Source organism: Oryctolagus cuniculus, chromosome 7, assembly GCF_964237555.1.
Source record: "Oryctolagus cuniculus chromosome 7, mOryCun1.1, whole genome shotgun sequence".
Taxonomy (NCBI): domain Eukaryota; kingdom Metazoa; phylum Chordata; class Mammalia; order Lagomorpha; family Leporidae; genus Oryctolagus; species Oryctolagus cuniculus.
In genome coordinates, this window is record NC_091438.1 from 50514417 (window position 1) to 50527771 (window position 13355).

The 13355-nt window shown below is 42.5% G+C and overlaps 1 protein-coding gene across 29 annotated transcripts in view; it reads left to right on the plus strand.

The window, feature by feature from the left end:
* Positions 1–13355, plus strand: part of PDE4DIP (phosphodiesterase 4D interacting protein) — a 233807-nt gene that overhangs the window by 52494 nt on the left and 167958 nt on the right. For all 29 annotated transcript variants that reach the window (XR_011390489.1, XR_011390490.1, XR_011390488.1 and 26 more), the window contains exons 2-3: positions 7421–7476; positions 13028–13179. Coding sequence is in view for 24 of the 29 variants with exons in the window: in XM_017345940.3 (XP_017201429.2) it covers positions 7421–7476; positions 13028–13179 (208 nt within the window). In the remaining 5 variants the exon portion in view is untranslated. The remainder of the gene's footprint in view (positions 1–7420; positions 7477–13027; positions 13180–13355) is intronic.

The window sequence follows — 13355 nt, forward strand, 5'->3', positions numbered from 1 at the left end:
TCCGTTCTGCATCTGTGACTTCCACCTCTATTTGCATTTGAATATGTATTTTTGCAATTCTGTTACCAAATGGGGGTATTTTGGCAACATGTGTAAGGAAGAATATGTACTCAGTGTCTCTCTTGGCAAGAAAAAAAAAACAAACAGATCTGAGAAGTCTCAGAGCTTGTTCCCTACTGTTCATTTCTACTTTGTTCCATCACCTGAGGGAGGTGTGACTAGGAGATCGGGAACAGGGAAGAATGAACTGATGGATGACTCGCCTTTCAAGATAGACCTATATAAAAAGTCATCCAACCACTTCCCTTTCAGGGTTTTAATTCTTTTATCACATGGCATTTGCCACCCCAGCACTCCCATATTTAAGTGCAAGCTGTGTATAGCAGGAATGAGCTGCTATTCCAAGTCAGGATTTGAGTCTAAAGCCTGTCTCCTTAGCACAGCACATAAGTCACTCACTATTCCTTTCACTTCAGCTTCTCAGGGATCAGTTCCCCAGAGTCAAGCCAGATACCAAGGAGCTTCCCTGCAAATGAGTGGGAAGAAATAAGGTCTGTTGCAAAGAGTAAGGTTTGCAGTTAGACAGAGTTTTCAAGTTCAGGCCTTGACATCAACTTCGTGATCTAGGGCAAATTGAATTCATCCTTCCAGGCCTCTTGTTTCATGACTGTAAGTAGAAATTACAGCACCTACTTTGCAGAATGTTGTGAGGCTTGGAGGAGATATTGCCTGAGAAGTATTAGCCACGTGATAAATTGTGGAAGCCTCATTGGTGGTGATGGTGGTGACTGTGTCCAAAATGATGGTTATTTCATGCAAGATTAGTGTTCAGGAGGATTCCACAGCAAAACAAACCCAAGAAACATGTTGAACTGTGAAGTTATAAACAGGCAGTCCGGAAATTGCTTCCTGTAGATGTCTTTGTTTTTAAGCTGACACTGCTTATGAAATCCTACCATTCATAAATTGTCAGGGCCAGAGCCTCATATACTGAAAAAAAAAAGAAAAAAAGGAGCAGACTACAGTTCTTTTAACCCTTTGGCATTTGTCAGGGTTGAATGTGGTGGATGTAAATAAAAAATGTGAAAAAAGGATCTTTGATTATCAGAGATATTTCTTGCATTTGAAGCAGAATCTAGCAGCTCATGTCAACTGAACTTTATCAGTATGGGAACTAGAAGAGAATGTGTGCTTGGTTCAGTGCCTGATACTGTGGAGACCCCAAGAAATGGCAAACTTTAGCCATCTGAATGCCATATCACATGCCCCCCCACTGTTTGAAAAAGACACACTGAATCTAATCTCTTACTTATTTCATCTTCGGTTAAGGTCAATGATTAGGAAGAACAATGTGATTAAATCAATACATTCTTCAAATGTTTGTGCAGTAAGAATTAAGCCTTTGTTAAAGTAGAAAACAGAGACAGAGAAGATAATCACCTGTATTTTCTACCATCCTAAACCCCCACCCCTTTCCACATCTCCAGGGTCTTTTCTAGCCTGTATCTGTAGGTTATTTTTATGGTGGTGCAAATCTTAGTGCTGACCCTTTCTTCTTGACTATTTTAAACTGTCATTGGGGGTTCTAAGTGATTAGAGAAAGCTATAGTCATTAAGAAGGGCAGTGAAATTTAAGAAATGGTTTTCCTACCCCTTAACATTCCAACCTGAAGGATGGAGTTTGGGGAGAAAAACTTAAGAAGAGGGAAAGGTTAAAAAAAAAAGTCGGGAAGAGTCCTAAGGAGTAGTTTATGACTGTTGAGCTAGAAGGTTGGGAGGGGTGTGTGTGTGTGTGTGTGTGAGAGAGAGAGAGAGAGAGAGGGAGAGAGAGAGAGAGATAGGTGCAAGCCCTGAGCACACTTTCATTTTCATTTTTCTATCTAGGGCCTTTTCATATTTCCTGTGTATTTATAGCCATCCTTAAAGACCTAGATCCAATGTTCTCTGTTTTTTGTGGCTTTTTTTTGGGTAGGTTTCCTAGACAACTCCCCACCAGAACAAAATTAATTGCTATTTTGTGTGTTTTCTGGAATCCCTGTGAAATCCTATTTTCTCATAATTATCTATTTAAATCACATTCTGCCTCCCCAGTAGATTCTGAGTTCTTTGATGACAGTGTATGTAGCGTCTCACTTTGTGTCTCTAGTACCTGGCATATAACAAACATCTGAACCAATTTTTATGAAATTGGGGGCTGGCATAATGGCATAGTAGGTGAAGCTACCACCTGAGATGCCTGCATTCCATATGGGTGCTTATCTGTGTCCTGGCTGCTCCACTTCTTATTTAGCTCCCTGCTAATGTATCTGGGAAAGCAGCAGAGACTGGGGTCCTGCTCCCACATGGGAGACCTGGATGAAACCCTTGGCTTCTGGCTTCAGCCTGGCCCAGCCCCAGTTTTGTGGCATCTAGAGAGTGAACCAGCAGATGGAAAGTTCTGTCTCTGCTCTTTCTTTAACTCTGACTTGTAAATAAATAAATAAATAAATCTTTAAAAAATGTTCATGGAATGGAATTAAACTTAAAAGTAGAAATTCAGGCCCAGGTTTGTGCTATAAGTAATGCTAATGCAGATTGTTCATTTTTTCATTTTTGTTTATAATAAGAATCCCATGATTAACAGAAGCTGGAGAGACAGAAAATGCCTCTGGTAGCTGGTTTTTGTCCCCACACTTGGGAGATGCTCAGCAAGGGTGTTGGTGAGTGAGGAAGTGGGGCACAGACTGTGTGGTGCTCAGAAAAGCCTAAGAGTATGTGAGTGGCCTGTGAGGGAGGGGTGGTTCATACATCACCACCTCTTTGGGACTTTGGACATCCAGATGGGATGAAATAACCTGAGGCTAATTAGTTTAATAAGTGAGGCTGATAGCACCTTAGATTCAGTTTTGGTGGTAGCCTTGGTCCTGGGGTGCAACTGTATAATACTCTATAAAGACTTGTTGTAGAACCTGCTTTATAAGTGATCACCATCTTGTCATTCCTTGTGAATAAGATGGTCCATAAGGTGATCTGTGACTCTTCTCACTCCACAAATTGAACAGGCCAGGCTACAAGCAATCACACCCAATATGCCGTTGTCAAGGAAAGTCTGTACCTGCTGTATAGAAAATGCCTTGGTGGAAAGGAAGAAGGAGCAGAAGTTTTGTAGCCCTGCCTGAAATGTCATGAGAGACTAGACCACTGGGATCAGTGAGTGAGATGCTTGACTCTTGAGAGGAGCTGTATCTGTAGCTAATTTCAAGCAAGCAAAATTGAGTACCTGGGATATAGACTGGCTATGGTTGAAACTATCATTCTTAGAAAATTACTGGAAGAAATCATCAGCACAGTTTGACAGCATCAGAACACCAGGAAGTGACAGATGGCTTTTGGAAGAGCAATTATTTTCTGATCATTCTCAACTTAATCATCTTGGAAAACTATAGGAAAAACAAGTAATAGGGCACATTAGATGTTGATATTTTGCTTCAGTTTAATAACTTAATAGGTACTTATCAACAAATCAAGAATGTATGGGTTGTATACCATGCATAAATTAGAAGGTGAACAGCTTCTGAGTGGGTTATATTCTGAAAAAGTGTGGTTCTTCCAACTAAGCAGCCACAGTGTTTTGGCAAGAACATTAAGATGCACTTGATTTTAGTAGAGTTGGTATTGGTAATAATAGATAGAGAAGGTGGGGATAAAGTGAATGGTAAGGCTTATTGAGGAAAAGTATAATTTTCTTGTACAGGAAAAGCAGATTTTAAAATAAAAGCATCTTGGAGGAAAGATTATATATGGGCATCAATGGTGAACCACATGCTGGCTGAGCATGAGTCACTCATGAACTGATATCTTAAAAGAATCTAGAAACACTTGAATTTGAGAAACCAGGACAATGATATACAAGTTTTTTCCAGGCTTGAATAATGTGGAAGAATGTATTCCTGCTTTGTATGTGTGTTTGTGTGGGACCAGGCTTGAGTCTGTCTTAACTGTGCCCTAATTCTCTTTGTACTTTGGTTTATCAGATATTGCAACCCCCAGACATACAGTGTGTTTCTTCACGGCAAGCCCCTTCCCTAAGGGGCATCAGATTCCTTTTCCACCTTTCGGAGCACTTGAGTAAGCCCACTCTCTAGCATTAAGAGAGGGAACTTGAGCTCTTAATAGAGCTAAAGTGATTTTTAAAAAATCTCTTGAGAGATTACAAGTATGCCTATTAACTCAGTACCCATCTATAGTGACCTCTCTATCCTTCCAGTTATTGATTCATATTGGGCAGGCAGCAAGCTGAGCAGGAGTGTTGGAAGGGGTGGGGAAGGCAAGGTCTCGTAGGACTGACAGGCGTTGCCTAGCTTTAACCTGCTTCTCATCTATAACGTGCCTTTTGCAGAGCAAGGAGTGTGGAATGAGATCCTGTCTGGAAAGTACCCAGGATTCTTGGAAAGTGTTAAAATGGGTTTTATGGTTGAGCATTTATTAGAATAGAATCATATAATTACTACAATGAATCTTAGAAGTTCATACTCTTTTTTTACAAATATTTGAGGAGACTGAAGCCAGAGAGATAACAGTGACTTACAAACCTTTTAATAGGTTGTTACCAGAATTTAATGAATTATGTATTGAAGCCAGTGGTTTTCTCAAGACTGTGTCTTTAAGCAGATATGAGATTCTGTTGCCCTGGTCTGTACTGGGGTAACAGCCTTAGAAGCCTGCAAGGAGCCCGCAGACATCGCAAGTAAATGGATGAACTGGAGCTACAAGGACAGAGAGTGGCAAGGACTGTGGCAAGCCAGAAAACATGTGCCTGCCCTGTGTTCGGGGGGCTAGTTACCCCTGGGTGGGAAGGCAGGCTCAGGGTTATTAGACCCACTCATTTTCAAAGAGAAGCTAGAAATGGGTCAACCTTGTGTGGACTAAATAAGCCGTGTTGGATGGACTGAATTTGTCCTGAGGCTGCCGACGGCAGATGCACAGCACAGTCACCTTTGTCTGTGGGCCGAGCTCCATGAAATGCTCCGTGAATAGCAGCAGTGAGCCCCCACCCCGCTCCCCAGACCTGACAAATTCTTCAAGACATTTTCCTGGTTGGCGGATGTTGTCGACAGCCTTCCCTTCCTTTGCCTCATTGAGGAGGGTCCGTCAGTAGTGTATTCGTCACTGAAGGTTTTTAGTGAGGAGGAGAAAGGGGAGGGGCAGAGGGCCTGAGAGAACCCTAAGCTTCTGATCTGCTTTTGACTGATAAAGAAGTACCCGTTACACGTAGTCCAGGGTGTCCCCATCCATCTGGGATTTAACAAAGGGAATATTTATGCTAAGATCCAACCCTGGGGCAGAGAAGAAAGAACATCAACAATTTCCAAACAAAGGCCAGATTCTCTTCTGCCTCCTTCTGAATGTCCCCTCTGAATCTGAGTCTACAGGATTCTTTTTGGTTACAACTGACTGGAAGGGCCCAAAAGTTGAAAGAATAAGCCAAATGTTGAAAGGATCTCTCTGCAGATCATTGCAATGGTTTCTCTGTTTCTGCCTTCCCCACCCAGCCAGGCTGTTGTCAAAACAGTAGCCCGCCTTTCAAAAACATTAGTTGCTTAGTTCATTTCTTATTTTGATTCATAGGACTCCAGTGGCTAACTGCTTTGCAATGTCCTGAAAGGCTTTATAAAGTCTGTGCCCTGCCCAGCCCTCCCATTACTTCCCCGACCTTATCCCCTCCTATATATCTCCTGCTCTCTGCCCAGCCACACTGGCCTGCCTGCTGGCACAAAGAATCTAATGTCCTCCTTCCTGGGGGCTTTTGCGTCTGATGCTCTCTGCACAGAACACTCTTTCCCAGAGACCCCAAGGCTACTCTCGTTTCCTGGAGAAGCCCCAGCTACTGAAAATTGCTTCCCCTGCTACAGCACCCATTCACATTCATAAGTTTTTATAGTGCTTGTCCCCAGCTGCCACTGTGGGCTTTACTTGTTTTCCCTCACTGTAAACTCTAAGTGCAAGGACTTTTGTTCTATTTTGTTCACTGCAGTTTCTGAAAATGTGGTAGGTGCTTGACAGGTGTTTGTTGAATATGCTTTGAGTTCCTCTTCCCCTCTGTGCTAGGGTGTTTGCCATAGGGGACAGATAGCTCTTGCTGCTGAATCATGGTATTAACACATCCATGAATGGACTGTCTAAATATTTCAGGTTTTCTGGGTCAGTTCTACTTCTTAAGCATATTTTGAAAATTTTTTTCAGGATTTCCCCCATCTTCACTTTTTCCCTCAGTTAAAATCAGTTCAACATCTTACTTGGAATATAGACTCATACCATGTAATTTTCCCCTCCATACACTCTCACTCAGCAGCCAGAATGATCTACCTAAAATCTAGATCTGGTCCTTTACCCTTCATTCCTTAATTTAAAATACTTCAATGGTTTCCCATAGTGTTTTTGTTGTGTGTGGGTGTTTTTTTTTTTTTTTTTTTTGACAGGCAGAGTGGACAGTGAGAGAGAGAGAGACAGAGAGACAAGTTTTTCTTTGCCGTTGGATCACCCTCCAATGGCCTCTGCAGCCAGCGCACTGCACTGATCCGAAGGCAGGAGCCAGGTGCTTCTCCTGGTCTCCCATGGGGTGCAGGGCCCAAGCACTTGGGCCATCCTCCACTGTACTCCCGGGCCACAGCAGAGAGCTGGACTGGAAAAGGAGCAACTGTGACAGAATCCGGCACCCCAACCGGGACTAGAACCCGGTGTGCGAGCGCTGCAGGCAGAGGATTAGCCTAGTGAGCCGTGGCGCCGGTCCCCATAGTGTTTTATGTGAAACTCGTCCTTACCCCATCCCACAAGGTTCTGCATGGTCTGGGGGCAACACTGGCCTTTTCTGTTCCTCTAAAAGACTCAGGACTCAGGGATTTTGCCCTACCTTCCTAATGGAATACTCTTCTCCCATTTTTCGTTTGGTTGGCACCCAAGTCATCTAGGTTTATATCTTTAAAAAAAAGAACTTATTTTCACTTTACTTGAAAGAGAAGGAGAGATAGAGATCTTACATTTGCCGGTTTACTCCCCAAATGGCTGTAATGGCTGGGGCTGTGCTAGACTGAAGTCAGGAGCTTGGAACTCTATCCAGGTGTCTCATGTGAGTGACAGGGGCCCAAGCACATGGGCCATCATCTGCTACTTTCCCAGGCACATTAATGGGAAGCTGGATCAGAAATGGAGCATCCGGGGCTTGAGGCAGCACTTGAGTATGTGGGGCCAGCATCACAGGTGGTAGCTTAACCTGTTGCACTGCAGTGCCAGCTCGGTGTTTGCCTTTGTATCCCCAGTGCTTGACGCTCCCTGATTTACAATAGGACCTCCATGAATACTTGTGCACATAGTTGTTTTGTGCTGGGGGATTGGGCTCTGGGGAGTGGTACCTCACTAACTAATGATATGTTTCTCTCCACAGAGATTATTTTGCAGAAGATGGTGGGGAGATGGTATCCAGAGCAAGCCAGGCAACAGGTAAGGATGCTGTGGGCCTTGCATGCTAAATTCTAGGCTTCCTACTTGAACTTAGAGGTCCGAGGTTCACAAGGCCAATATTTTCAAATTCACAGTGTCAATGTTCTCAAACTTTTGTGAATTTCCAAATTTTCCCATACCACTGGGAATGACATGTTCTATATAATAATATGTGCTGGGAAGCTGCTCAATGCAGTAACTTATAATTGAAAAATTTATGTGAGCTCTCCACACTTCTAATGGTTCTGTAATGGCAAGATTAAAGTCACTTGTAAAATCATTAAAATGAATTCTGCCACTAAAATGAAATCTCTACCCTAATACACCATTAAAATGGGTATAATAATAATGCCAATCTCATAGGAAAGATTGGGAGAAGTACAGAGTCTGTTAAGGAAAGAGCGCTTAGCAAAGCTCATTTTTTATTATTATTAGTCTGTTCATAACAGTAACACAGTCATTTCTGCAGTGACGTTAGCCAGAGACCTGTGATATGAATATCAAAACCAAAGTAAAGATAACTCTCTTTGGGGTGACAATTTTTTACAAAAACTTGTTCCTGCTGGAGGATTTTACTCACTTCCTAACTTATTTGCCCTTTTTCAATCAGCCTTGAAGCCTTGATGGTTCATATGTACCATGTGAAAAAGGTTTCCATGTAAATAACTTAAGGACATTAGAGTCACCTAATATTAGTGTTTGAAACCATGTGTATTGAATTTACAAGCTCCAAGTATTATTGCACTCAACATTTTGAGGGACAAGATCCTGTATTTTGAGTCAAAGATCAAAACACTGGAGCAAAAATGGAAGGGGAACCGACAAAATCCCTACTATACACAGATACTTGGTTGGATGTGTTCAGTTATTCTTTCCATTAATATATATATATATTCAAGATAGTGGTAGGATCCCCATTTAATGGAGCAATGGAACTCAGTAAAATTAAAATATTTTACTATATTCCCACACTTAACAAGTGGTCAGGATTCAAATCCAAGTCTCGAAATCTCTGCTGTTCCCACTATGTCCCACTCATCTAGTGGTATTGTATGCTTTCTCTGCTTTATCGTATTTTCCTCCATTTAGTAGTCTAGTGAATTTCACCTACATGAGAAATAAATACTTGTTTCTAGCTGCCTTTAATTAAAACAAATTGCACGGAGGCAGGCATTGTGGCACAGAGTGAAGCTGCTGCTCGGATGCTCACATCACATCCAGGAGCACAGGTTCAGATCTACTGCTTCTGATCCAGTTTCCTGCTGATGCATTCTGGGATGCAGCAGATGAGGCTCAAGTGCTTCATCCCCTGCCACCCACATGGGAAGCCTGGTGGAGTTTTGGGCTCCTTGCTTTGGCCTGGCCCAGCCCTGGCTGTTGACGTCATTTGAAGAAGGAATCAGCAAATGGCAGATTCCGCTCTGTCCCTCTCTCTTTCTGTTGCTGTGCTTTTCAAGTGGATACAAATGAATAAATGAACATTAAAAATGTTTGCATTTACTTAGAAACACCAGGAATATCAACAAAGCACATGCAGCATCATCATCATTATATTATTTGCAATCACAGAGTGGTGTAAAATTAACAAAACAATTATTGTGTAAGCTCCATCAAAGACAACTGAAAATGGAAAAAAATTATGTCCAAGTATAACTAATACACACGTGCACAGACACACACAGCTGCTTTGTATTTGTGTGCCAATTTAAAACCCCATAGTCTACCAGGCAAGAGTTAGTGGCTTTTGGAAATAACCATTAAGGACAAGGTTATCTAATCTAAAGACACACTTGGTACTGTTGTAACTTTACAAAACCAAAATTTATTGTGTAGTGATCCGTTTAGAAGTAAATCATAATTTTACATTTCAGTGTTTTAGCAGTGGTGCGATGGGGAGTTACCTTCTTTTAGTCAAGAAAAAAAAAATGCACTGGAAAACCCATTGATCATCATCATTTTCTTTGTTTTCATCTTTGTCTTCACCAGCATCTTCCTGGTCCTCTTTTCGCCCCTCTTTTTCTTGTCCTTCCCCATCCCCACAGCCTTAATTTCCTTTCTTTAAAGTCACCGGTGGAAAAATGAGGATGTTTTCTTGTGATGTGAGGGCAATTTTAGATCAAACCAAGAAAATGGCTGAAGACGGCCTTTTGGGTACACTGGGACCTTTGAACCTCTCTTTTTTCCTCTCTGCAGAGAAAATAAAGATTTCTTTTTCTCTTGCATAATGGCTATGTTCACTTCACCTATCTTCATACTGCTCATCCTCTTCAGCAGACATGGATTGTCTTTTTTTTCTGAGCACTTAAAAAAATTCTAGGAAGTTGCCTATAGCCTCCAGGTACTTTTACTTGTGCTGTCTGGTAAGCTTGCAAAAACAAAGCAAGGAGGAAGAAAAGAAAAACATCTGTTGGTGTTTTGTCTCTTGTTCCCTTGGGTGTCCTTTGCCCATATGTCCAGTTTACTTCTCAATGAGACACAGTCACGCAGGGCCCTCTTTGCACTGCCTTGTCCTTATACTGTCTGAGAAGCTCAGTGTATTGCAATGGCTGTCACTGTTTCTAATTGGAAAAGAAAGTTCAGTAATAAAGGCTACTTGTTTCCTTCTGGAGCCACAAAGTTATTGTCTTCAATGTCTTCTACCTGAATCTATAACGCCAACCCCATGGCAATCTGCAGCACTCTGTGTACTGAGGATGACTGAGGATGGCTGAGGCCCTGATTTCTGATGCTTTCACAGTGTTGCTTCTCAGAAGCAGGCCTAGGCTAACAGGCTGTCCCAGAGCAATACAATACTTCCATTGACTGCCACAGTTGAGTCAGTGCCCTTCTGCTTGTATTTCCCTGATGCCTAGACCCGTTACAATCTCCTTGGCTGCAAAAATAGCACGGAATGAGAATGTTGCTAAGAGAGATGAATGGAGTGCGGAGAACATGAGAATGGTTCTGCCACATTTCAGCAATGTGGTCTTGAGCAGGAACACTGTCTGAACATTTCTTTACTTATCAGCAAAATGGATTTAATCACCATGTCTGTCTATTTCACTGGTTGCAGTGACTTTATAAATGAAATAATTCATGTGAAACTATTTTGCAACTATAATGTCCTTTAAAGGTTTATTTATTTGAAAGGCAGAGTGACAGAGAGAGGAGGAGACAGAAAGAGAGAGATCTTCCATCCACTGGTTCACTCTCTAAATGCCTACAACAGCCAAGTCTAAGCAAGTTGGAAGCCAGAAGTTAGGAACTCCATCCTGGTCTCCTATGTGGGTAAGGATGGGAAAACTTGGGCCACCTTCTTTTCAGGAGCATTAGCAGGGAGCTGGATTGGAAGAAGACCAGTTGGACACAAACCAGCATTCCAGTATGGATGCTGGTGTCCCAAGTCAGCTTAAGGCAGGTTCCTGCAATAGCTTTAAAAGATGTTAATTGTTAAAATTGTTATTATTCCTGTGCGCGCGTGCGGGGCTCGCTGGGAAAACATGGCGGAGACAGTGTTCTTTCTGAGGTGATTCTCTTGTAACCTGGTTAGGTTTGGTGATTGGCCTAGGTGAGTTGCACTCCTAGGTTGTTAGGTTACAGGACCGCAGAGAAACTTTGCCTTACGTTAAAACTCTGCATCTTGCAGCCTTCTTTCTAATACTCAGTCCTCTGTGGGGTGTTTTTGACTATGCAAATATTAGGGTTTTTTGTTTCTCACCTTATTCTAGGTAATCTTTGTTAACTTGTATTTTAACGTACAGAAACATTGTTTGTTTGTTTATTTATTTATTTATTTGACAGGCAGAGTGGACAGTGAGAGAGAGAGAGAAAGGTCTTCCTTTTGCCGTTGGTTCACCCTCCAATGGCCACCGCGGCCGGTGCACTGCAGCCAGCGCACCGCGCTGATCTGAAGGCAGGAGCCAGGTGCTTCTCCTGGTCTCCCATGGGGTGCAGGGCCCAAGCACTTGGGCCATCCTCCACTGCACTCCCTGGCCACAGCAGAGAGCTGGTCTGAAAGAGGGGCAACCGGGACAGAATCTGGCGCCCCGACTGGGACTAGAACCCCGTGTGCCGGCGCCGTAAGGCGGAGGATTAGCCTAGTGAGCCGCGGCGCCGGCCCAGAAACATTGTTTAAATAGGACTAATGATTCCCAGAAATCCTTCTGGGTTCCTTGGATGCTATTTATATTTGCTTTATCCTATCGTCTAATTATAAACCATTTGAGAGGAAAAAAAATTATTATTTCTAAATAATAATCTAAATATTTTTTCTGTAGAGATTTGTAGAAATACTTTGTAGCTTATAGCTTTTTTTTTTTTTTTTTTTTTTTTTTTTTTTTTTTTTTACCAAAACAAAGCTGTTTAGGGTATTTGTTAAATTTAAATTATTTTTTATTTAAATTTTTTTTGAAAGAGACAGAGAGAGACAAAGACAGATAGACAGGTAGGGAAGGATGTTCCATCCTCTGGTTCACTTCCCAAATGTCCAAACAGCTGGGGTTGGGCCAAGCCAAAGCCAGGAGCCAGAAATTCAATCTGGGTCTCCCATGTTGGTGATGGGAACCCATGTACTTCAGCCATTGTCTGCTGCCTCCCAAGGTGCACATTAGCAGGAAGCTGGAATCAAGACCAGAATGGGTACTCAAACCCAGGCACTCATATATAGAGATGTGGGGGGTCCCAAGTGGCATCGTAACCACTGTGTTAAGTATCTACCACTGATTAACTTTTACCGTGTAACATACCACTGCAAAACTTAGTGACTTAAAATAGGGGCAACAAACTTCATCCCAGCCAACAGTTTTGTAGTAAAGTTTCATGCACTGTCATGCTTAGTTTGTGTGTTGTCTGTGTCTGCTTTGAGTTATGAGAGCACAGTCAAATAGTTGCAACAGAGTCAGAGTATGGTCCACAAACCTAAAATACTGTCTGGCCCTTTAAGAAAAGAGTTTGCTCACTCCTGCCTCAAAACAACCATGCTTTATTACTTCTCACAATTCTGTGGTGCCAAGCTGGGTGTTTTTCTGCTGCTCTTGTATGGGGTCAGATTGAGCTGTGATCTTTGGACAGTTTGATTGGGACTAAGGGTCCAAGGTGGCCTTGCTCACACTTCTGGCAGTGGGTGACTGGCCGTCAGCTGACGTAGATTTATTTCTCTGAATTTGGCTTTTCCACTCCCAGTAGAGAGACCTAGCTTCTTCACAGCCTGGTGGTCTGGGGTAGGGGTGGAAGGGGCTACAACTGTAAGAATAGAGATGCAAGGCTAGAGCTCATCTCCATGTTTGTTTGTCAAAGCAACTCATCTTGGGCAACCCAGATTCAGGGGGTGGAGAAATAACCTCTCCAGGAGGGGAATGAACACATCGCAAAGGGGCATGAACACAAACTAGTTTTGCTTGCTGGAGATCATTACTAATAGGATCTACTATGGGCTACTGTGTGTGAACTCTTCTGTAGTCTAGAATTGGTTTGTGTTTTTCAGGAACCAAATTCTGCTGGAACATGCCAGCTGAAACAGTCATGGTGTGTTTATTTCACAGATGTTTTGGATGTTTTTCTGTTTCACTGACAGCTTTTCTTGGTGATGGTAAAGACCGAGGCCCTCCAGTGCTGTCACAGACCTGGAGAAGTGGTGAGAAGATCCCCTTTGGGCAGACACATTCCTTGAGAGCATTTGAGAAACCCCCTCAGGTGCAGACCCAGGCGCTTCGAGACTTTGAGAAGGTAAGTCATATGAGGGGATAATTTTTATCCCAGTTAGAAGCAGTCCTGGGGAGTAGTGATGTCCTATAAAAATATGACCCATGAAAAAAAGGACAGCATTATAATAATTCTTGATATTTGCTAGGGCAAGGGCCCCAGTTGCTTTTATTCCTCCAGTGTCTTCCTCCAAAATATTC